Source organism: Aedes albopictus, chromosome 2 (genome assembly GCF_035046485.1).
Source record: "Aedes albopictus strain Foshan chromosome 2, AalbF5, whole genome shotgun sequence".
In the NCBI taxonomy this organism is placed as follows: domain Eukaryota; kingdom Metazoa; phylum Arthropoda; class Insecta; order Diptera; family Culicidae; genus Aedes; species Aedes albopictus.
In genome coordinates, this window is record NC_085137.1 from 291,854,398 (window position 1) to 291,880,279 (window position 25,882).

At 43.6% G+C, this 25,882-nt stretch overlaps 1 protein-coding gene across 4 annotated transcripts in view; it reads right to left on the bottom strand.

Annotated features, from left to right (window-relative positions):
- Positions 1-25,882, bottom strand: part of LOC109423718 (uncharacterized) — a 132,907-nt gene that overhangs the window by 41,343 nt on the left and 65,682 nt on the right. For all 4 annotated transcript variants that reach the window (XM_062852082.1, XM_019698704.3, XM_062852081.1 and 1 more), the window contains exon 3: positions 1,638-1,799. In XM_062852082.1, the coding sequence (XP_062708066.1) occupies positions 1,638-1,799 (162 nt within the window). The remainder of the gene's footprint in view (positions 1-1,637; positions 1,800-25,882) is intronic.

Genomic DNA, 25,882 nt, shown 5'->3' on the forward strand with positions numbered 1-25,882 from the left:
TTTCGTCGATCGGCCACCAACCGATCACGTGCCTCTGCATATCACCCATCACGATGAAAGCTGTTCACAGCTCACGTGTGTTGCCGCAGCTCTGGTAGATGGTATGTTTACCTCTAAACGTTTGCACCATGGATTCTGTCCAACACACCTCCTACAGCGCTACGATGCTGAACCAGCGGTCCTTCAGTAGATCGGCGAGTATGCGGGTGCTGCCAATGAAGTTGAGAGATCGGCAGTTCCACGTACCGAGTTTCCAATCGCAAGTCCTTTTTGTTCGCTGGGGTCGTTGCCGTTGATCTCGGTTCGTATTATTCTGTTGCTGATTTTCCGTTACAATAGTTTTTTTACGGCTGGCTCGTAGGGCGTGACTCCAACCCCCTACTTTTCGGAGGACCATAGTGCACAGTTGAGCTTAGAGTCCTTTCCTGGCACTCGGACGTTGATCAGCCGCCCCTAAAATGTGGATCAGACACTGTTATGAGCTGCTCCTCCTGGAGAACAGACGCTCAGGTTTGCCGAAGCAAACCCCCCTTCCCTGTCAGCCTACGACTAAAGTTCCCACCGGGGTTGGTTACCCGATCTTCCCTAAGGTTGCTCATAGTTTCCGGCCGGTACCACGAGGAGGTAGGGATAGGAGTTGCTAGGCAGAGGCTATTGGATCACAATGGAATCTGAATTGCGCAGCATACCCAGCCTTTACCTTGAATTATTTTCCCATCTAGTCCACGTACATATATTTCGGGCACACATTTATATTAAATCCAATCACACCTTCTACGTGACACTCTGGTTGATTTGACCGTAGTTTTGTATTTGAAAAAAAAAAGTAAAATCCTTCGCAATCCAAATCAAATCATTTGTTCAAAGTACTACTGAGCAGAAAGCTTTTAAATTGAGATAGATGTAGCTTCCGAATAACGACCAAAATATTTCTGTCACTATTTTTGTCCATCAAAAATAAAAACGCCATCACAGTGTAATGAGGAAATCCGTCTCTGTGGTTGTGAAATATGATGTTTTACATGCAGAAAATCTACGCACACATTTACCTGCATCTTTTCTGAGACGAAAATGAGTTGTTTTCAAAGTTACCGACGGTAAAAAACAATTTATTTCAACAATTGAGCAGCTTTTGCCGCATTCTGCAGCAGGGGAATCCCACGTTAAAGTGCCACAGAACTTTTGTGGGGTGTGAATTGAAGGCCAGATCAATAAGTGAATCTGCGGAAGTAAAAACTGAACGATGATGAAAAACAATTCGGCTAGCTATTGCTTTGGTGTAGTTGCCTTCGTCATACGCAAAACAAAAAAAAATGCGAATTCGTAAGTGCAGTGAAATTGAAACGCGAAATCCTGCGCAATTATTCGTTTTCCAGTGCTATTGTGGCTGGCTATTGATAGTCTACATCTATTTGTTACCATAGTCATTGGCAAAGGTAAGTTGGACTATATTTAATTATCGGCTATTTTCCGTCTGATATGACGGGAGTCGCATATGGTTAAGTAATTTTCTACCCTATTTTGGAGAACTTCGTTTACTTCTTTGAGTTAAAATACAATCCAAAACTCCTTCGAATGGAATTAGGGAATTAGTTAATATAGTTTATAAACCAAAAACGTAAAAGTAATTTACATACCTGAAACGTCCAGAACACGGCGAATCGAATAACATTCCTCCGGTTGTCCTCGAACTGTTTGTCGCGTCCGATTTTCACAATTCGATAGAGCAGATATCCGGACAATCTCGCACCCCATAAGCAAACAAACACCGTCACCATCAGCTGTCGACTATCGTAAGGCTGCAAGGTAGAAGAAAGAGAACCGGAAAGACATCTTTTATGAAAGTTATAAAACCACATATGCGACCACGAACAACCGGAAGACGAATATGGTGGTGGGTACGATAGAGTGAATGAAAATTTTTCTTTTGGAATCCTTACATTGGTCTGGGTAGATAGATTGGGAAGATAGCAGTAGCAATAATTCAGATGCATGGCTCACATAATTCGACGGATTGCAAACTGTTAAACAAGGTAATCATGATCAAAAAATAGAGGACTAAATCATCAACAAGAAAATCACAATTTATTAAACAAAAGTAGAGATATCAAATCCTAAAACAGAGCTTAGAATCATAAACATAATAGTACAACCTCAACTTCGCTAGTCGTACACAGTATCAGTGAGGTTGCGCTTCCGTTAACGATTTCGGTGCACGATATCCCAAGGCCTGAAAGAAATGAGAACTTCAACTACGTAAAACCTCTACACAGGTAGATTGTTTCCGAATTAATAATTAAGTCAATACTACATTTAGTCACATCAGCAAAAAAAAATAAAACTTACAAATGTTGTTAATTGTGAGCAAAAAGCTTCCCCACCAAGAAGATTCTTAATTTACTTGTGCATCGCATATCTTATGAATCATGCAATGCGTTATGAACACATACGGGTGAAAATGAGAATCCTTTGTAATCAAGCAAGCAGAACGATTTGAGAGGCATCCTCACCAACACCATACAAAAACACGTACGTTAGAACGTTAGAAGCACGAATGAAATTTTTATTCAATTAATTATGTATTCTCCTCGACCAGCAGTACGAGCTACTAACAACAGCCACATGGAAGGAGAAATGATACTGTTGGTGGTCCTGTTTACCTGTACCAGATTGTCTGCTGCGGACTATATGCTCTCAGCTGAAGTTCCACGAATGGAAGGCGCTTGGCAAGCATAATTTGTAGTTCTGGTAATGTTTCTTGAACCGTAGCAAAGGGACCGGGTATGTGGGTTAACGACTAAGAGAAAAATGGATGGGAACAACAGCTACCGTGGAAACTGGGCAGGACTCAACGTAATAAATTCGAGTCCAAAACCTCAGTTTGAGGAAACTTATGAACCAGGGTTGTTGAAAATTTACTACATATTTATTAGTTGGCGTAGCTCTGAGCCATTATATGGTCGCGTAACCTTGAAAAAGGAATGCATTTTTGGAATAGACATCATCCAACATCTGCTAATTTATATAAACTTTCACGACTAGCGATGGCTCTAAGCCGTTCATCCATCGTAAGTCCTCCGCCATCGCCATGCAATAGAAATCGGATGAAATCCTTCCGGAAATTGAAAAAGAGAAAGATTGATCGAAGGACTATCATTTCTGCTCTCCCTGCCTCGTTCATACCGTCCCTACGAATTGCAATTGCTTGGCAATTGAAGCCCATTACAAATGAGTGCTTCCATGAGGAATCGAAAAATTTACTCAGGTTTTGTCATATTCTATTTCCTAAAACAAAAGCTTTTTCGCCATAATTTATTTTCCGGAATCTTAAGTGGACTTACGTAAAGTGTAACAGTACAGGGAAACCTGATCCATATGGGACTCGACTCATTTTTATTTGTTAGAAATAAAAATATAAAAGTTAAAACATGATGTGATTTTATAATTTCAATCAAAGATTATTTTTATTATAAATCTGAATTTTTATAATTTTTTTGGATCAATCATGGATTTCATGCGAAAATTACCTGCAATCCGGAGTTTTGCCGATTTCCCGACTAAAAGACTCTAACAAAAATATAACATTATTACAACAAACCCTGATATTTATAACTCATTGTGATATAATTAAGTTTAAATATCTTTGGGGTTTAAAAATATTGTATCTCAATCTATATAAATAAAAATGGAATGGTGTTTGTATGTCACGAATAGGCTCGGGAACGGGTCAACAGATCGACATGATTCTTTCACTGTTTCATTCTGCCAGGGCTCCGACGTGTTCGTACGAAAAAAATAATTATAAAAAGTGCCCGGGAAGGCAAGAAAAACGGGAAAATCTGAAATTCCATTTTTAGAGGCATTTCTGCATGAAACCGAATGTCAAAAAAACAAAGTAGGCAGGCAGGACGACGTTTGCCGGGACTGCTAGTTATATCATATTATGTTATAAGTGTTGTTTAATAAATCATTGTGAAATAATTTAGTTTGAATTACTTGACATTCAGAATAGTTATTTATGTAACGAGTTGCAAAAAGTTGATTTTTTCAGCACGAGTCGTACATTTAAATACGAAGAGTGCTGAAAAAATCGAGTTTTGCTACGAGTTCCATACAAAATTTTATGCAATGATTTTTTTTATTATACAACTCATTTGAGTTGCATAATGTTCATAATGCAACTCAAATGAATTGCATTATGAACATTATGCAACTATTTTTCATTATGCAACTCATTTCAGTTGCATTATGAACCAGTTCGGAATAGTTGGCCATAATGACATCAAAATGAGTCATATAAAATGGAAATTATGATACTGAATTGCATAAAATCATTTTGTACAATTGTATCAAAATATGATAGGAATTAGTTTTCTTGAAGCTAAAACTTATATAATATTTTGTTATAACATTGATCAGATCATAACAAAATAGGTTATTATTTTGATTAGACCGGTATACTTTTTGTTACAATTTTAGTTATTTAACATAAGCTAGGTTATAACATAATAAGTTATAGAAAATTTTATAACATCATAACACAATGTGTTATGAACTTGATAGATTTTTCTAGTCGGGTTATCGTCAATTTAAATATCTGCAAACAGGCACGATGAAAGCTGGGCAACGGGAATCTGAAGGGTTCTTAGAAGAGATTCCATTAAGTCATTAGCGTTTTCCAGCAGCTGCTAACCCTACGGCACTTTAGGACAAACAGTGGCGCTAGAAATGAATTTGACCACAACTTGGTGATAGTTAAGCTAAAAGCCAAACTCTCCGGCACCCACAACAATGCTCGGTACCGCCAACTGCCTCGGTACGACCTAGAGCAACTGAGGCAACAAAATGTCTTATTTGTATATGGTCGGGGTTCTGCTAAACCAAACCAAAGACCATTTTTTGAAAAATTGAGTTTTCTGAACCATTAAGTGAAGAAAATGATGATCTTCCTTTCATGTAAAAATCCAGTAATTCTGACAGCTCTTCGTGGAGTTAATTCAAAATTTCTGATTGGCGGAACATACAAAACATCATTTTGCATCCAACCAGAGTGAACTGTAAACCATTCGATAGAATCAACGAAATATTTTAGTTTTGAACCAGGTGATGAACATTTCAAGTTCTCCTCATCGCCGTCAGATTACTAAGTTTCATAGAAACAATCTGTGAGAGAAATGAACACGTTATTAGAAATATGGGTGTGGGAGGAACCAATTATTTTTCGATGGCGCTGATTGTCATTTTTCCAAATCACATTCAGCCAGACCGAACCAAGTCCACAACATTTTAGAATCAATTGGCTTCTTTAGCGGTATTGAGATAATTCAATATTCTGAATCTGCATGCAAAACGGAGCCGAAATCCAAATTTTCATGAATTTTGGTGCCCGGGAACCTATTTAAAAATCAATTTGAAGTTTGTATGGGAGCGATTTGTTGAATCACCCCTCGTCGCATTTTGTACTGGATGGAACTGTCAAACAGTTACCCAGCTGTCAAAAGGAGATTTCAAAAAATATTTTTGAAATTGATTTTAGTACCAAAACAAAGTTCTAAAAATCTGAAAAAATCCTAGTGGATCAGAAAAAGGTGCTCTTTCGAATAAAATCAAAAAATCGATACATTTTTCTTAATTTAAAAACCCAATTTATTCTCAACAATTCAAAAACCAACTGGCTTTTAATACCAGCGTTTTGTCGACACACCTCATACTGGCAATTTAACACAGGAGCCGTCATTGAATAACAAGCCTAATTAGATTAATAAAGCTTGAAAAAAATCAAACACTTGGTTCGCTTTGGCTGATCGAAAAATGGCGTTTTTACGAAAACTATCCTTGAGAAGAATGTTTAGAACTTGATTCAGACTTAACGACTGACCTTCAGCAAGGTAATATAACCTAGAGGTAACGCGCTTGGTTATCACAAAGATGATCCAAGTTCGAATCTATTTCATATTTTTGAAAACATTTTTGTACTTAGTGCACTTTGGCAGAACATTTTCATGGTTTTCTTCGACCAGCATAAATTTGAAGTACACAAATTGCTCACATTCACATCTCAAGGCCTCAGGGTATGCAAGGACATCGTTTGACATAATCACTCTTACTCTGTGCCTCCAAATGCACCGCTTATGAAGAAAAAGCATGGGTGGGAAAAGCTGAGCTGAGCTGGGAGGGCTTCCGCCGTTCATATTTCAAACTATTTTGAGACCTTCGTGCTACCTACTATACGCGTCCTTTTTGATTCATGTAAAGGATTGTGAGTGATATCGATTTCCACTTGATAGACGATGAAAAATCGAGATTTTTTTCACTGTCCAACTGGTTTTACCTGAAACAAAAAAGCACATTCAGCCAAACTGAACTATAAACCATTTTCTAATGTTTTTGATCAGCCAGAGTGAACTGAGTGCAAAGTACCAAGAAATAAAATGTAATTATATCAATGATTCCATGTATTCTTAATTTCTGATGGTTAATTAAGGCTTGTAAGTCACATGTGTGCGGAAAAGTTTCAAATAATCTCCGCTGATGTTTATTTGTGAGTGGTTGAACTTTAAGCTTAATTATCACGGAATTATCTTTTTGGCGCTTAGTTCGGTTTAGCAGAACCCCGGCCATATGTACTGATTCTCAAAGCAGCGTCTTCGAACTAGGTTGAGCTTGATATGCCCCTCTATTGACCATCTACTCTCTTTCGCCTCGCACAGCCGTTAATTTGGTTGTCGTTGAACGTTTGGCCATAAATCCATGTTAGTCAGGAGAAATGTAATGCGCATAGTTATAGACTAGATCACGCAGTACGATCACCTCAAAAAGCTTCGAATTTGAACTTAGTGCAGCTATACCACGATACTTTGAAACCATCCGTTTGCAATCTCTTTTGAAAACTGGAAAGACGTAAGATTCTGTCCAGTATTTCTGGAAAACACCGATAGGATAGTTTGAATACCACTGCAAGAGGTGTGGCAACGTATAAGTACGAGTGATGGAATACCATCTGGGCCACATCCAACGACGACGGTATCAGACTCTTGCCTGCAGAATGCACCATACCATCCGTGATTTGTAACTGCTGCCCGAAAGTTGGAAGTCGAGGAACGTGTCTGGTTGCGGCATCGAGACCGTGCGGGTCGACCTGCTACTAGGTGAACACACTATTAAATTGCGAACAGAACAAATCATTGTGGAGGGCAATCCAGATTCCTTCCACAGGTCATTTACCTACACAATGCCAGAAACCCTTCGGATTGGATTTGAGACGTCTTTGCAGATTGTTCTGATGAGCGTTATATAGATGATCATTATTATTATTATTATTTATTCTTTATTATCAGATCTTCAGCCCTCTACTGGTTCATCTCGTAAGATGATCGTTTCACCGTTTGTACTCGATGTTTACTTCCATGTCCGGTCCGGTCCAGTATTTGCTGTGACGCCTAAGAGCTGCCTTCTTCAATTTCTTCAGCTGCCGTTACCGGCGGTATTCGGTAAGGATCCACTATGATGACGATATCCATCCCACGCAGCCGGGAACCTTGGGCCTTCTGGGCGCCTTGGTCACCTTGGGCGTATATCCCGGAGTAAATCAAGCACTTCAGTGGGTTTTGGGTTTGTGAACCTTTTCGCCTTATGGCCTTACCTCCACATCGCCTACTAAGCTTGCTCTTGCCAGGCCCCTTACAGTCCCACGACTTGTGTCCCGGTTCAGAACACTTGAAGCAAACCTCCGGTGGATCGTTTACGTCCTGCGGGAATTTCTACTAGCCCACTAAGCATCCTCCACAGGTAGCGGAACCAAGACCACCTGTGTCACTGCCGGGCCTTTCCGATGCCGAACGGCTACGGTGGCTAACTGCCCCTTTCAATGTTGCCACAGTGCCGTGAAAAACTCTTCCTGGCTCGTGGTTCGTCCACGTTTTTTACCTTTAGAGTCGCTTCCGTGGCGAGAGCCCTTACCTCGACTACCTCGCCAAGAACCTCTTGCGACAAACATTTGTAGCGCCCTTGTGGGTTTTATCGCATTTAATCGTATGACCTGTACATGTAAGTCGAATACTGTGTATATCGGCTCTAAGTTCCACGAGCTTGGCATTGCTCCTCATCGCCTTCAAGACTTCCAAGTACTTAGACTCGGTCGTCTTGATAGCCCAGAAGGCGTCCGTCCGTATTGATGTCTAGAAGGCGCCCCCTTTGTTGGGGTTAACAACATCCTGGCCTTACGAGAGCCGCCTGGTAGCTCCGCCTCTGACGGCTGCCTCGCACGTGTAGTAATATGATCCTTCATATTATCATCCTCTCTAAATATGTCATTCTCGTAATATGATCCTTTGTAAAACCATCATGTCTATTTCTCAAACCACCCATAATGAAACATTATTTCTCTTTCATAGTCAGTCATAAATTAAACATTTCAATACACCCTGATATCATAACCTGCATTCCATTCCAACAAAACATCATTACCCGACAAGAACACAATCAGCATAAACCATTCCATTTGTTTTCAAACACACTTGAGTGTTACCACATGTTTTCAATAAACCACGATAGGCAGTTTACAAAACAAAGTTAAGCGTTGCGATTCTGTTTTCTTGCACACCATTCTATACCATCACAGTAGGTTACCACTTAACCTTCCTTAGTCCCTAAAAAAAAGTTACAAATAAGACCCTGGGGTCATTTTTGACCCCAAACTTTGAACGGCTCTCAAAAATCAGTGGCTGAGCCGATTTTGATTTTCTTTGGCCCAAATGAAAGCCACACATGTCTAGTTTTCAAAACCCCCGGAGAGTTCCGGATTTGGTCACTGTGGCCACCGGGAACCTGCTTCAACTGAAAAATGCCGCTTTAGAGACCCTAACTTTGGCAAGCTATAACTTTGCAACCGAACAAGTAATCAGGACCGTTCAAGAATCGTTGGAAAGGTATTCACGTGGACTTCGATTAAAGACATTAATATTGACTAATTCTTAAGAACCGGTTCCGGAAATCCGGAACATCCGGAAAGTAATGTTTTTCACGATAATGTGCTAGAAAGCACATTCATATTATTTACAGGATAGAAGTTTTTGCATCAAACTTCTTTAGGCCATAATACAATCTGTCGAGAACTATTTCTGTATGTTTCTGGTTATGTCCCGTCCTTCTGGAACCGGTTCCAGGGATCCCACAAGATGGCCAACGAGTTGACTGTAACGAAATTGAACGGTTTTCCGCGCCAAACACATCTGCGTTGGTTAACTCATGATGAAATCTCAATAATTTTACATGCTCCATATTGTTGTGATATGTAAAAATATTGTTGGACATTGTGGTCTTATGTGGCCACCGGAGTGACCACCGGAGAAACCCGTATTGAGGGAGTTTCATGTTTTTGCAACAAAGATAGACATTCGACGGCTCAAACTTCATGATTTTTCATGGCCATGTGGGTTCTGGCATTGAAAAGAAGAATTAACCATTCTGGTCTGTTTTAGCCAGCAGAGTGACCACCGGAGAAACCCGTATTGAGGGACTTCCATGTTTTTGCAACAAAGATAGGCATTCGACGGCTCAAACTTCATGTTTTTTCATGGCCATGTGGCTTCTGGCATTAAATAGAAGAATTGACCATTCTGGTCTGTTTTGGCCACCGGAGTGACCACCGGAGAAATCCGTATTGAGGGAGTTTCATGTTTTTGCAACAAAGATAGACATTCGACGGCTCTAACTTCATGATTTTTCATGGCCATGTGGCTTCTGGCATTGAAAAGAAGAATTGGCCACAATAGTCTGTTTTGGCCACCGGAGTGACCACCGGAGAAACCCGTATTGAGTGAGTTTCATGTTTTTGCAACAATGATAGGCTTTCGAAGGCTCTAACTTCAAGATTTTTCATGGACATGTTGCTTCTGGTATTAAATAGAACAATTGAATATTCTGGTTCGCTTTGGCCACCGGAGTGACCACCGGTGAAATTCGTATTGAGGGAGTTTCATGTTTTTGCAACAAATATAGGCATTCGACGGCTCTAACTTCATGATTTTTCATGGCCATGTGGCTTCTGGCATTAAAAAGAAGAATAATTGACCATTCTGGTCCGTTTTGGCACTGGCTCGGTCCACGGCGACGACGACGAAGTGATGATGAAGAATAAATTAACGACAGTTTGGTTTGGGGGAGACCACGCCAAGTAGTTGGAACGAAACGAGGATAATGATCGAGCATATGATGATGAGGATCAACAACGGGGCGCAAGAAATGTTTTAGGGGTTACCAATCGTGATGTTGTCAGAGGCGTAGCTGGATGTTCATCATACGTTATTTATTTATCGGCGCAAATATTGTGTATACGACAGTTGTGAAAATTTTACTATACTGTTGTTGAAAGCTTTATTGAATTCAGGCTCTGATTCATTTGACGGACTTTGTGGTTTAATGTTTAATGTTCCTGATTACTCCTGGGCACTGGGTTTTATCCCTGGCCCTGGCCAGTCTCTTTCAACGTATTTTATACTTTTGTATATACAGTCGAGACTCTTATAAGATCACAGGTCGGGGGGCGCAATAGGAATCCACTTAATAGGAGACTAAAGGCTTATGGGTTTTCGGCCTTTTGGGGGTATGGCCTATTATCTCGGGTGTGTTAAGAGTTAGCGCAATACTTTCTTCGGCAAAGTTTTAGGGCTTGATAAGATCTACCATTTAGAACTTTGGTTCATAGGATTAGTTGGCAACTTGGCCGTTAGAGGGTCCAGCAACAGTTTGATGTTAAATTGCACTACAGAAACCATATCAGGTTGTCAAGCAAACGTTACGATATGCGACAGCTCAAGACCCTGATAATTTGGAAGGATAGTGTCTTCGGAAAAGTTGTTGGGTACGCCCAGAGTTTCCCATTGCTCATGTGTACATAAATGTGACAGCGAGCCTCCTACCAAATTGTCTCCCAGCTCTTCAAAATCGCAGTGTGCTGCGCTGCTAAGAGGCTCACGAAAATCTGGTGGGTGCGAGCTTAGCGCCTAGCTCCCGGGGAGCTCGTCTCATGCGCTGCGTGAGCTGTTGGTATCTAAGGTGAAAAACAACTTCTTGGTAACGAAGAACCTCAACAACTTTTTTCCGTACACAACTCAAGTGTCTGGTTGGTCTATACGATACGACTAGGGACTCTCAATGCAAAGGTTAAGGTATCAATTCTCGTTCGTTTAGGAAGTTTTTGTCGTGAAATTTTCTAATTTAATCAGCGCATGAGACGAAGCTCATGAGACACATCTTGAGAAAAATGAGGCACACAACTTTCAGTCTCAAAATGTACAGAGCTCCTGGGAGCTCGCTTGCCATGTGGCTCCCGTACATGGGACTACAGCACGTGTACATCAACTCTGGGTACGCCAATAACTTACTGACGATGAGTTGCGAAGTTCAAAATTCCTCCACTGGGCGGCGCTAGTGAATATGCAAATTTTAGAAATTTCATAGCTCAGAATCCTGACAACTTACGAAGTTGGTGTCTTCAGCAAAGTTGATCAGTATGACATAAACTTACATAAAAATAAACACTTGTTTCACAATTCTGCCGCTAAGCGGCGCTAGTGAACATGCAAATTTTAGAAAACTCATAGCTCAGAATCCTGATAACTTAGAAAGATGGTGTTGGAGCGAGAGATAAGATCGTGTTCGACGCTAAGAATTTTGAGCACCCCTAGTCTAGTTTATTTACTCTCCAACCGGTTCGCTCTTGCTCTTTATATACCTGCAGCTGGCGATCGGGTCGATCGCACCAGCTGTGCAATATGTACATAGGAGTAGGTAGCTAGCTGATAGGCAAAACAGCTGTTTTGATCAGTAGTCCAAATAAACCGCCGCGGAGGAAACATCTCCTCTTTTCGTTTTATAATAAAAGTTGGTGTTCGCGTAATAAAAGTGTTTCCGTCGACAATTAGCGATTTTCCATCAAGTGTCCGAAGAACATCCCGCGGCGGGCGCGAACATTTTGGTCCTTCGAACCGGATGATTGAAACGGACACTTGAGTGCGCGGTTCCGTGTGAAGAACCCGGCAATCCCCAGTGCGGTGGGCGGTGCAGTGAATACGGACTCAAACAGACTATCAGTGCGCGAAAGCCGTCGGCAATAATTGCACGGCTCGGAAGATTGCGGGCGGAAGACATTTCCCGCCGGTTTTGAGTGCTGAAGTGAAGAAAGTTCTGGCCAGTGCCAGTGAAAGTTTCCGGCGCCATCGCTGCAGTAGTGGCGCGCACCGTGGCGGCGCCATCGCGAGGAGGAGCGCGCTTAGACGAGGACATCTTGGACGAGCAGACCACATCCAGAGCGCCATCGTAGGGACGGAAGAAGCCCAGCGGAGGACGGACATCTTCTTATGGGAAGTATAGTGCATGTTGGGTGGATTGTTGCATGTGGCTTCTGGTGGAAATAAATGATTAGAGTGCATGCGAGTTGTCTCTTATTTTGGAGCGTAGCCCTGAGGTGTCCGCTAGTTGTTTAATTTGTCTCGGTGTTCGCTGGATTTGTTGGCTTGTTTGGTCCACTCTGGTCGTTACCCCCCTCGCTGCTGTCTACATTGTCGTCGAGCAGTCAATCTGTCTCTCGAGGTCGCGATTTTTGTGGAACGTCGAGTCGATCGCGAGTGTTTTGGTGCAAGTGAAAGTGCTGTGCAGTTTTCAAATTTGATTGATTGCGCTTTGCGCAGTTAATTGCAGTGTAGTGCAGTGATCAAATAGTTATCAATGGCCGATCTTCGCGCCCTTGGTAAGAGTGAGCGACGTGTGCTGAATACGCTGGAAGGACTGGAGAATTTCGCGCGAAGGTACGATCCTACTCAGGACGAATCTCAAGTAGCAGTGCGCCTGGAATCCCTAGAAGGAATCTGCAAGGAGTTCTACGCGATTCGGGAACGAATTGAGCTGCTAACGGACGAAACCTCTGAAGATGAAGATGACAAGGATGTACGAGCGCGCGAAAAGGCCAACCTGGCGGCGCTTACCGAATTCGAGGAGCGGTATTTTCGCTTGAAGGCCAGTCTCACATCGAAGCGAGCTCCCCCACCACCAACCGCGACGGCATCCGGAATCGGTCAACCTGGTGACCGATCGGAATCTTCTTTTTCAAAGGTGAAGCTGCCAGAGATTCGCCTTCCGTCGTTCGGTGGGAGAATTAAGGAGTGGGTCCCGTTTCGAGACAGCTTCTGTAGCCTGATCCATGAGAACAAGCAGCTCAACGACATGGACAGGTTCAGCTACTTGAAGTCAGCTCTTTCTGGAGAAGCGTTACAGGAGATCGAGTCTGTGGAGCTTTCAGCTGCAAACTACAGCGTGGCTTGGAAGGCGCTGGAATCTCGCTACGAGAATAAAAAGCTCATTGTGAAGGCCCACCTCGATGCTCTTTTCGCCGTGGAAGGCATGAAACGCGAGAGTTACGACGGCTTGAGCAACCTCATCAGCGGGTTCGAGAAAAACCTCCAGATGCTGCAGAAGATTGGAGAAGATACCGCTGCGTGGAGCACAATTCTGGCGTACATGGTGTATTCCCGGCTGGATCCTGCCACGCTACGGCAGTGGGAAACGCATCACAATTCTAAGGACGTGCCAACGTACCAGAACATGATCGCTTTTCTTCGCAGCCATTGTGCAGTACTGCAATCCGTCGCTCCCGCGAGTTTGAAGCCGAGCAGCTCCGACTATCACTCATCGAAGCCATCCATGTGCCATACCACCGTAAAACTGTCGAGAAAGTGCCCATTTTGTGGAGATTCGTGGCATCCCGCCTTCGTCTGTGGAAGGTTCCAGCGGTTACAAGTTGCGGAGCGACTAGATGTGGTTTCCAAGGCAAAGTTGTGCCGGAACTGCCTCAGCCTTGGCCATTGGGCCCGATACTGCGACAAGGGAACCTGCCATCACTGTCAGCAGAAGCACCACACTCTTCTGCATGGAGCACCAATCCGATCCTCCGTTCCACAATCGCAGTCAAATCCTCCGACACAAACCAGACAACAGCCACAGTCCCCGCAACCAAGACCGAACCCGAGACCACAGACATCAAACGCTAGCTACACTACACCCAGCAACTCTCAACGACCAAGCACTCAGTCACCAGCCACCAACACAGCCACATCCACCACTCAAACACACATTGCACTCCCAGTTACTCCCACACACAACATTCTGCTCTCCACCGCCCTTGTCAGGGTCCAGGATCGTCACGGCAATACCATGCTAGCACGAGCCCTGCTGGACTCGTGTTCCCAGCACTGCCTGATGACGAAAGAGTTCTCCAGCAGAATGAATTTCTACGCGTCGCCATCACTTCTCTCCGTTCAAGGAATCGGTTCGTCGATCAGCACGTCGACGAAACTCGTCAGCGCTGTAGTTCGACCAAGGTTGGAAGGCATGTCGGCATTCTCGCAAGAGATGCATTTCAATGTTCTCCCGCAGCTGACTGTTTCGCTACCGACAGCCAGTTGTAGCATCAGCGGATGGAACCTTCCCGAAGCAGCCTTCCTCGCCGATCCGCGTTTTCCACGAGCCAGGACCGGTAGACATCATAATCGGAGCAGAGTATTACATGGACCTGCTTCGGAACGAGCGACACAAAGCGACTGAAGATGGACCTACACTACAGAACACCGAGTTTGGCTGGATCGTCTCCGGCAAGATACCCGATTGCCCTGTCGGTGGATCGCCATCATTGACTTTCGTCTGCTCCACGAACGATCTTCAAGAACACCTCACGAAGTTCTGGGACCGAGAAACCTGTCGAAGTCACAGTACGCAGTCACTGGAAGAGTCAGCTTGCGAGGCGTATTTCAACCGGACAATCTCCGAAACGGGGGAGGTGTGTGTGAGGTTGCTGACGGCGAAATCACGAGTTGCTCCACTCGACAACCTGAAAAGGGGGAACAGGCGTCTATCGACCCCACGGTTCAAGCTATCGTCTGCTTTGCTGTTGGTCCACCTCTTCGAAAAGGTCTTGAGCAGCCTTAGCAAACGTGCAAGGTGCTTCTTCTGGACGGACTCAACCATCGTCAAGTGTTGGCTATCGTCGTCGCCGTCAAGATGGAAGCAGTTCATCGCAAGGGTTTCGGAGATTCAGCACATCACGAAGGACGGCGTCTGGAACCATGTTGCTGGACTGCAAAATCCGGCGGATATCATTTCCAACGGAATGGATCCAGTACAGTTGCAGTACGAATCGCTCTGGTTCAGTGGGTCGTATTGCTTGAGGTCGAACGAGTGCAACTGGCCATCAGCCCCACCGATCAGTGAAGACGAATTCGATCCGGTAGATCTCGAGGTCAAGGACGTCTCTGCAGTACTTCCAGTCATCGAACCAAGCGATGTCTTCAGCCTCCGATCATCGTTAAGCAACCTTCAGCGCCTCACTGCACGGATTTTACGTTTCCGCTTCAAGTCGCAAACTGAGTTGGCAGACCTAACGAGTAGCAGAAGAGTTGAAGATTCGTCGAAGTTCCCAGATCTGAACCCGCAACTCGAAGACGGGGTACTGTGTGTTGGCGGCCGGTTTCGACACGCGTCAATCAAGAATCGGCGCTCAGCCTATCAGGAAGCTCTACGGTTCACACCGCAGTTGTGGAAAAACTGGTCCAAGCTGTACTTGTTGGACCTCCGCAATCGAACGAAAAGGACTGTACGTCAGAACAACATCGTGGTAGGGACCATGATGGTCCTAAAGGGTGAAGATCGACCGCCTCTGAAGTGGCAGCTCGGCCGGGTGATAGACGTTCACGCTGGCGAAAACGGGAATGTGCGGGTCGTAACAGTGAAGACCAAAGACGGCAGCTACCGCAGAGCAGTATCTAAGATCTGCGTTCTGCCCATCCGTAACAATTTTGAATCATCGAATGGGGAGAACTAAGTCTCCTCCACCGGCGGAGGTCGAATCCATCGGCCTCCGCACACCAGTTAAGTAGTTTGTATATTGAAAGTTTCCAAAAAGTAACCCGCTCATTTTTCCCAGTCACGATCGCCCCTGGCTCCGGTCATCCGGAGCAATCTTCATGATTCCAATCGAGCCCGCCTAGCGTACCCCCTGTCAGTCGAGGTCTGTATTGTTTCGGTGGTGGTCAGATGTTGCATGGAGTGAAGTTCGTTCAGCATGAATCTTCAGCCGGCGTCCAACGCCAGTGCTCCGGCGCCCCGTTAGTTCCGTACTATATTTGGTACCACCTTTGACTATTTCGAGGTAACCTGCAGCAATAATGGGAAGAGGAAGATAGCGCGCATTCGTCCTCGGTGAACTACGAGCGGTCGTCATTAGGCTTGGCCAGCCTGATCGGCGATCACTACAGCGTAGGAAACCCAACCCAATATGAGCCCGCAGGTAACACCTAGAACGGAAAGTCATCGAAGCGTGAGCAGTGAGAGGGATTCCGATGCCAGCCGGCGTCCGCGGAGGCCACGATGGCCTCCGTTCCAGGCAAGTCCTTTTTTTATTTGATTATAAAGGTAAAAAAGCACCCTCTCATCTGTTCCAGCGATCATGCAACCATTCTCCATCACCGAAATGAATCAGCCGAGCAGTCGAAATTCCGATGGCAACCTGCCATCCCAGCACGACAATCCGTTGTTGCAGTTCCGCAATCACCAGTTCCGACGGCAGTCCCGTCCCCGCGCGACAATCCGTCGCCGCAGATCAACAATAATTAGTTCCGACGGCACACTACCGTCCCAGCGCGACAACCCGTCGTTGCAGTTTCCAGTCAGCAGTTCCGACGGCAGTTCCGTCCCAGCACGACAATCCGTCGTCGCAGATCCGCAGCCACAAGTTCCGTTATCATTCCCGTCCATACGCGGCAGTCCATCGTGGCAAATCAGGCAGCCCCTAGTTCCGACGGCACACTACCGTCCCAGCGCGACAATTCGTCGTGTCAGTTTGCAGCCCAGTCCGCAGATCCAGTCAAGTTCCGCCCAGCACCGTAGTATTAACTCTAAATCGATCGACACGTCCATTCAGTACGAGAGTGAGAGGGACATCGGTACCATCCGGTACCCGCGGAGGCCCGTAGGCCTCCGTTCCAGGGAAGTCGTTTTGTATTTCGATTAACAAGATTAAAAAGCACCCTCTCATCTCTTCCAGCAACTATATTCGAACAATCTCCACCAACAATCAATGTTCCGACGGCATCCGCCCGTCCCAGCGCGATAATCCGTCGCGGCAGTTTCGACAGCCATCCGTACCAACGGCATTACGCTCGATTCCGTCGTCCAGTGCAACAATCCGTCGTCGCAGTTTCGTCATCCTCCATACCGACGACATCCAACCATACAGGGCGATATTTCGTCGTCGCAGTCCAGCCATGATCCAGTCCAGTCAGTACTCCTACGGCCACCATCGGCAAACGGCCATCGGATCGAAAATAGAAGCAGAGCCTGAAAGAATCATTCGTTCATCGATCAACTAGTCCAGCAGAACCGATCATCCCGATGCGGAAGGGATCCATCTGTGCCACCCGGCGCACACGGAGGCCAAGTTGGCCTCCGTTCCAGGCAAGTCGCTTCATATTTTGATTATAAAGGTAAAAAAGCACCCTTTCATTTGTTTCAGCGACTTGACCTGCGGCCAGCAGCAGAAAAAACCCGTCCGATCGACGTTATCAACATCACCTCTACTCACCCGATGCACACCACCAACGAAGAATTGTCCTTCCAACGTCGTCACCTCCATCCGACACTTCCATGATATCAGCATCAGTATCTGCAGCAGCCTTTTGTCCGTTCGTCGCGGTTGGGTAGAGAAATGTACGTCCCATGCCGTTGAAATTCGATGCACTATAGGCAACAACGATGATAAACTCCGACGGACTGCAGCAGAATCAGCAACAAACAGTAGATCACCAAAACTAGGTCAAGTGTGTTGACAAACCAAAAAGTAGGTCAGTAGTGCAACGTCGGCTCCAGCTATATAATGAATTGTTTTTGCTCACCACAAGTGGAATTGTATATAGCACATTGGTTTCGATCCGTCTGATCAAAACAAACTGAAATTATCTATTGTTCGCCAAAGGTGCTTGTGTTAGAATAGGATAGGTTAATTGTAATCAAAGATTCCAAGGCGGCCGGCATATGTTGGAGCGAGAGATAAGATCGTGTTCGACGCTAAGAATTTTGAGCACCCCTAGTCTAGTTTATTTACTCTCCAACCGGTTCGCTCTTGCTCTTTATATACCTGCAGCTGGCGATCGGGTCGATCGCACCAGCTGTGCAATATGTACATAGGAGTAGGTAGCTAGCTGATAGGCAAAACAGCTGTTTTGATCAGTAGTCCAAATAAACCGCCGCGGAGGAAACATCTCCTCTTTTCGTTTTATAATAAAAGTTGGTGTTCGCGTAATAAAAGTGTTTCCGTCGACAATTAGCGATTTTCCATCAAGTGTCCGAAGAACATCCCGCGGCGGGCGCGAACAGATGGTGTCTTCGGCAAAGTTGATCAGTATGACAAAAACTTACATAAAAATAAACACTTGTTTCAAAATTCTGCCACTAGGCGGCCTTTACCGGTTTTTTTCGACTTTTTTTTAAGTTTTTCGGCTCAGCAAAACTAGTGTCGCTCCCCCCGATAACTAAGAAAGTTGGTGTCTTCAGCAAAATTGACCAGTATGACATAGACTTACATAAAAGGGAAACCTTGTTTCGCAATTCTGCCATAAGGTGGCGCTAGTGAACTTGCAAATTTTAGAAATTGTATAGCTCAGAATTCTAATAACTTAGGAAGATGGTGTCTTCGGCAAAGTTGATCAGTATGACATAGACTTGCACAAAATGGGACACTTGTGTCAGAATTCTGCCTCTACGTGGCACCAGTAAACACGCAAATTTTAAAAATCTCATAGCTCAGAATTCTGCAATCTTGGAGAGACTGTATTCTTCATTGATGAGATACTTGGTTTGAAATTCTGCCCCTGGGCAGCATGCACATTTTATTAATTGTATACCTTGATGTCAGTCGGACTCGAAAGGAATCCTCCGTGGAACTTTTAAGAGTATGCCAGTTAAAACTACTAGACGAATTAATTTAATTAAAAAAAAAATAAAGAATTACGAAATGTTCATAAAACTGACTAAATGGATAATATTTGTGACTGAATTCCTCGATTGCAGAACTTGATAATTCCCTAATCCAAGTGAAACATTGTTTGTCTTCCTCAAGAAAGCCCTTCTCCTACCTACTAAGAAAACTTTTCATTCTGAAAAAGCTGACTTCACGTAAGTATAAGAAAATAGAGCCAGCAAGAAAGCATATCAAGTACTAACAAATAATGTGGACATATCTAAAAAGATAATGAAAAGAAACGATGTGATTTTCAAGAACAGTGAACATAGACGACCAAAACGTTAAGTGGTGTTAACCAAAATATACGATGAAAGATTTGTTTGTGAACCGAAGTAAAACTATCCTCAATTCTCGAACTAACTATATTACCATTGACAGTGCAGTATCAGACTACAAGAATCGCAGTATATTTTAACATGGATTGCCTCTACTACAGAATAACCTTGTTGAACAATAAGAATAACAACTGAGCATAAATATAATATGTCGCGTGTCGAAGCATGAAAATTGAGCCGTCGAAATACTGCTTCTGGTGATAAATCTAGATAATATGAGCGTTTAAAAATAAACATAGGAGTTCCCTAGTATGTGTTTCTCCAGGTGGTCACTCCGATGGCCAAAGACCAGAATAGTCAAAATAGTACACAATCATGAAGTTATAGCCGTCGAATGCCCATCTTTGTTGCAAAAACATGGAAGTCCCTCAATGCGATTTTTTTCGGTGGTCACTCCGGTGGCCAAAACGGACCAGAATGGTCAATTCTTCTTTTTAATGCCAGAAGCCACATGGCCATGAAAAATCATGAAGTTAGAGCCGTCGAATGTCTATATTTGTTGCAAAAACATGGAAGTCCCTCAATACGGGTTTCTCCGGTGGTCACTCCGGTGGCCAAAACAGACCAGAATGGTTAATTCTTCTTTTCAATGCCAGAACCTACATGGCCATGAAAAATCTTGAAGTTAGAACCGTCGAATGCCCATCTTTGTTGCAAAAACATGAAACTCCCTCAATACGGATTTCTCCGGTGGTCACTCCGGTGGCCAAAACAGACCAGAATGGTCAATTCTTCTATTTAATGCCAGAAGCCACATGGCCATGGAAATCATGAAGCTAGAGCCGTCGAATGTCTATAATTGTTGCAAAAACATGAAACTCCCTCAATACGGATTTCACCAGTGGTCACTCCGGTAGCCAAAACAGACCAGAATGGTCAATTCTTCTATTTTATGCCAGAAGCCACATGCCCATGAAAAAAACATGAAGTTAGAACCGTCGAATGCCTATCTTTGTTGCAAAAACATGGAAGTCCCTCAATACGGGTTTCTCCGGTGGTCACTCCGGTGGCCAAAACAGACTATTGTGGTCAATTCTTCTTTTCAATGCCAGAAGCCACATGCCCATGAAAAATCATGAAGTTAGAGCCGTCGAATGCCTACCTTTGTTGCAAAAACATGAAACTCCCTCAAAACGGGTTTCTCCGGTGGTCACTCCGGTGACCAAAACAGACCAGAATGGTCAATTCTTCTATTTAATGCCAGAAGCCACATGGCCATGAAAAATCATGAAGTTAGAGCCGTCGAATGCCTATCTTTGTTGCAAAAACATGGAAGTCCCTCAATACGGGTTTCTCCGGTGGTCACTCCGGTGGCCACATAAGACCACAATGTCCAACAATATTTTTACATATCACAACAATATGGAGCATGTAAAATTATTGAGATTTCATCATGAGTTAACCAACGCAGATGTGTTTGGCGCGGAAAAGCTTCAATTTCGTTACAGTCAACTCGTTGGCCATCTTGTGGGATCCCTGGAACCGGTTCCAGAAGGACGGGACATTACCAGAAACATACAGAAATAGTTCTCTACAGATTGTATTATGGCCTAAAGAAGTTTGATGCAAAAACTTCTATCCTGTAAATAATATGAATGTGCTTTCCAGCACATTATCGTGAAAAACATTACTTTCCGGATGTTCCGGATTTCCGGAACCGGTTCTTAAGAATTAGTCAATATTAATGTCTTCAATCGAAGTCCACGTGAATACCTTTCCAACGATTCTTGAACGGTCCTGATTACTTGTTCGGTTGCAAAGTTATAGCTTGCCAAAGTTAGGGTCTCTAAAGCGGCATTTTTCAGTTGAAGCAGGTTCCCGGTGGCCACAGTGACCAAATCCGGAACTCTCCGGGGGTTTTGAAAACTAGACATGTGTGGCTTTCATTTGGGCCAAAGAAAATCAAAATCGGCCCAGCCACTGATTTTTGAGAGCCGTTCAAAGTTTGGGGTCAAAAATGACCCCAGGGTCTTATTTGTAACTTTTTTTATGGGAGCTCCCCTAGGGGTCGTCCAATGTTTTGGATGAATGGAAATGATAGTTTTCCACAAAAAAATAATTGTCTGAAAATTTCAGATTTCTAGGCCTTTCGAAACAAAAGCTATAGCGAATTGAAATTCGGAAAAGGTCAAAAAAGACCCCAAGACCTTACTAAGGTTAAGCTTTCTCCAAAATAAAGAATATTCTTCAACCGTCATCCAATGAGTTAAGTCGTGTACTTTTCATATCCGAAGTCTGGTACCTATGCCACACACGCTTCTGCGATTGCTTGTCGTATGTAATCGCATCTAGGGTAACCTTCTTGCTATCCACGAATACGAGGGCCTTAGTCAGGAGACTTCAAGACCTTCAGGGTACCATGCGCTTTGCTGCTACCGCAACTGCCATGAGTATATCGTGGTTGTCCTGTTTGATCGCCATCATTGATTTACGAAGTCTCAACAAGGCCTGCTTGAGGTCTTTGCTCATGTTCGACTTCGAGGGCGCATAATTAATGATGAATTCAAACTGTTGCGCAGCCACCTCCAATGCAGAAAGCTCATCTCTGTTCTTAATGATAGCTCTCATCAACCATCTCTCTTCCGACACGTTAGCCGAAGAAGATATGTCGTTCCTTACACGCACCTCGCGCACAGCTACCTCCTTCTCTCTGCTCTCCTTATTTTTTTATTTTTATTTATTTGTAAGTTAATTCATCTGACAATAGTTATTAGTCTTAATTAATCTTATGTACTGTTTCTAAACCTATTTACACTTATTCCGAAGTCAAAATTAGGATACGCTTCATTAAAAATACTCATCATTGAGCGAATGGGCTCATTAACATCATAGTTATAAAAAGGACGAGGAAGGCGAAAGAGGTCGTTTGAGCGAAGCGTATAAGCGGGCACATTTATATCCAACGACGCCAGCAGAAAGGGAGCATCTATTTTACCGGCCAGGATTTTATAGACAAACACTGCCTTAGTAACTTTCCTGCGATGTTCCAATGTCTCGATGTTTATCAGCCGGCGTCTCGCTTCATACGGTGGCAGATTGTAGGGATCATTCCAGGGAAGATTGCGTAGAGCAAATCTTACAAACTTCCGTTGAACAGCTTCCAAGCGGTCGATAATTGTGGCATGATACGGGTCCCACACAACCGAAGAGGTTTCCAGTATGGGTCGAACTAGTGAAACGTACAAAGCCTTCAGTGTATACGGGTCACGGAACTCTTTTGTGATCTTGGACACAAAACCTAGCTGGCGACGAGCTTTTCGAAGTATTTCCTCATAGTGCATTTTGAACGTAATTTCGCTATCTAGTGTAACTCCGAGGTCACGTACAGATTCCACGCGCAGGAGTGGTTCGCCATCAATGCAAAATTGGTCTTTTTTTTTCGTTGAAAACTTATGACGGAGCACTTAGGCACACTAAGCGTCATGTTGTTCGCCCGACACCAGACGACAAGCCGGTCAATCAGGCTTTGTAAACGCACGCAGTCGCACATATCCTCAATCATCATGAATATTTTCATATCGTCAGCGTAAAAAATGCAGAACCCTTCGCCGATTTCAAGGACAACGTCATTGAAAAAGAGCGAGAACAGAAGAGGACCCAAGTTGCTTCCTTGAGGGACACCAGAGCTGTTCGTAAACCAATCAGAGACAGACGAGCCAATTTTCACCGCAAGTTTTCTATTGCATAGGTGTGATCTTAGCCAATCAACGAGCTGAGCAGTAACCCCGAGCTTTTCCAGTTTAGCCAGAAGGATCGAATGGCTGACGCGGTCGAAGGCAGCTTTCAAATCGGTGTACACAGCATCCAGCTGCTTACCACCAAAGAGACATAGTTAACCCACTACCTGCGAATGGGTTGACCTGGTCAGTACCGGTACCAACTGATTTTTTTTATTTGAAACTAGGCCACTTTTGAGACCCCAGGAAAAGCACGTGAAGTAAGGTAAAACATGCCATCACAAACCTGCATTGACGCGGTAAGGGACAAGAGTAAGTCTAGACTCCTACTACCTGATTGGTTCGGGGGTGCAGTAGGAATCCGTGTTGTGGGAATCACAGAGCTTATGGGATTTCGCCTAATTGGGGGTGTGAGCGAATATCTCAGGCGTATTACAAGATAGCACCATACTTTCTTTGGCAAAGTTGTAATACTAGAATAGATCTACCACACAATGCCAACTATCATCCAATTAGTTGGCAATTTGACCGATAGAGGCGCTATGTAAAAGTGGTTGCTATGTACACTCGCCAGTAGAAGCACTCACAAGTTATCACATGCGGATGCGATATCTCAAGATCTAATTTATTTGGAACAATGCTGTCTTCGGCAAAGTTGTTCAGTAGGTCAAAAACAATCTGGTGATTCTACAATTAGTTTGTGGTTTCGCCGCTAGGTGGCGCTAGTTGTCAACAAAAATTTCAAACTCCGCTATCTCGAGATCCAGAGCAGATAGAAACGTGCCGTCTTCGGCAAAGTTCTTCGGAAAGTCAAGAGTAATCTGGTGATTCAACAATTAGTTAGCGATTTTGCTGCTAGGTGGCGCTAGTCGTCAAGTAAAATTTCAAACCGTCAAGTAAAATTTCAACCCGAAGACAGCATTGTTCTAAATAAATTAGATCTTGAGATATAGCATGTGATAACTTATGAGTGCTTCTACTGGCGAGTGTACATAGCAACCCCTTTTACATAGCGCCTCTATCGGCCAAATTGCCAACTAATTGGATGATAGTTGGCATTGTGTGGTAGATCTATTCTAGTACTACAACTTTGCCAAAGAAAGTATGGTGCTATCTTGTAATACGCCTGAGATATTCGCTCACACCCCCAATTAGGCGAAATCCCATAAGCTCTGTGATTCCCACAACACGGGCTGCCGTGTAATGGGAATCCGTGTAATAGGTGACCGTGTAGACGGAAGCCGTGTAGTAGGAGTCTAGACTGTACTATCACAAAATACCTTGAATTACACTCTTAACACCGGAACAGGTATTCTGTAGCGCTATTTTGAGACGGCAGCTACACTGCAAATGGGAATGTTTTTATGACATGAGGATATAGCCCTGCCTCCGTCTCCTTCGTTGGCTTTTGATGATGGTTCCTAATTCCCCATTATTGCATTGCTTGAAAAAGAAAAGAAAAACTTTTTGTTCAGTGCGTAGTGCAATGCCGATATCATTCTTAGGTTGGTTTGATTTGTATAATTCACTTCACAAACATTAAATTGCATCAACCCTTTTCACCATAAAAATGTTGCTATCTTTTGGCATCTCCCACGCCTATTCAACAGATTAGTTTACCAAAACCCCCAGCGCCAATGAATAGATGATACCTAGGTACAAACAAGCATAAGCACGGTGTTGACCACACGTGGCTTTTACACCTCCTCGTTGCTAAAAACGACAACAAAAACGTGCACTAGATAAACACTCTGTTTAAACACTCTTGAACACGTCTTCGACAGCGATAGCGATATACCTACACACATAAGTAGGAGCATCTTTTGACCTTCTTCGTTCAACATTTTTTAGCGAAACGTGATCACATTACGGTGCCGAAAGAGGAGGAAAAGGATAAATCTATATAATTCTGCTAATAGTGAAAGATTGTTTTCTATTATTATGATGTTTTTGGTATCAGTTCAGTTTACATTTACATTCTGTGTACCAAGACAACCAGTACTCGTATAAGATGTTGCATAAAATGATAAAGTGGAGGCCATATTCGAGCATGCCTCCATTTAGGCGCATGTAAAATGTACGCATATCGCCTCCACTTTATCATATTATGCAACATCTTATACGATCACTGGTTGACTGGGTAATTATAAAGATGCATCCTAATGCCTCTGTAGTATAAATGTATAACACTGGCATCACAGAGAAACAGACGTCACACTCTCATCGCCTCCCATCGATCACCTTTTTACCGGTTGATTCAAATATTTAGTAGTAGGTCGATTGACCACTCACGGCGCTGGTATCGTTTTTGCTCCTGTTTGACGTTTGCTCACTACCGCCATCTAGTGGCGGCCCGGCCAAACACAGTACGTTTAGCATTGGGCGATTATATTTTCGTGACGATGTTTTTTAATGAAATTTGTTCTAAGTGTTACGTCTGTTTCTCTGTGCTGGCATTATTGAATTATTTAGATGACTGCAATGTGAAAGAACTGCAAGAAGAACCGGAATTTTTGTACCCTGGTTATTATAAAACAGAAGTTTATACAAAAAAGCATTAAGTGATTACAAAAATGGTTTATTTTTATTCAATCTGCAGAAATATATTGTAAATGTGTCTTAGTATCAAACCACATTCGTTTTTGACATCATTTATTAGAAAAGAACGTCTAAACTATGCAAGAAAACACTTTATGTGCCATTTTACAAAAGGTAAGGCGTCCAATGTATGTTATTTCAGCCAAAATGAAGTCTAATAGGAATAGGAGATATAGGAAGCTTTAAGAAGACGTGATAGTTGTTAC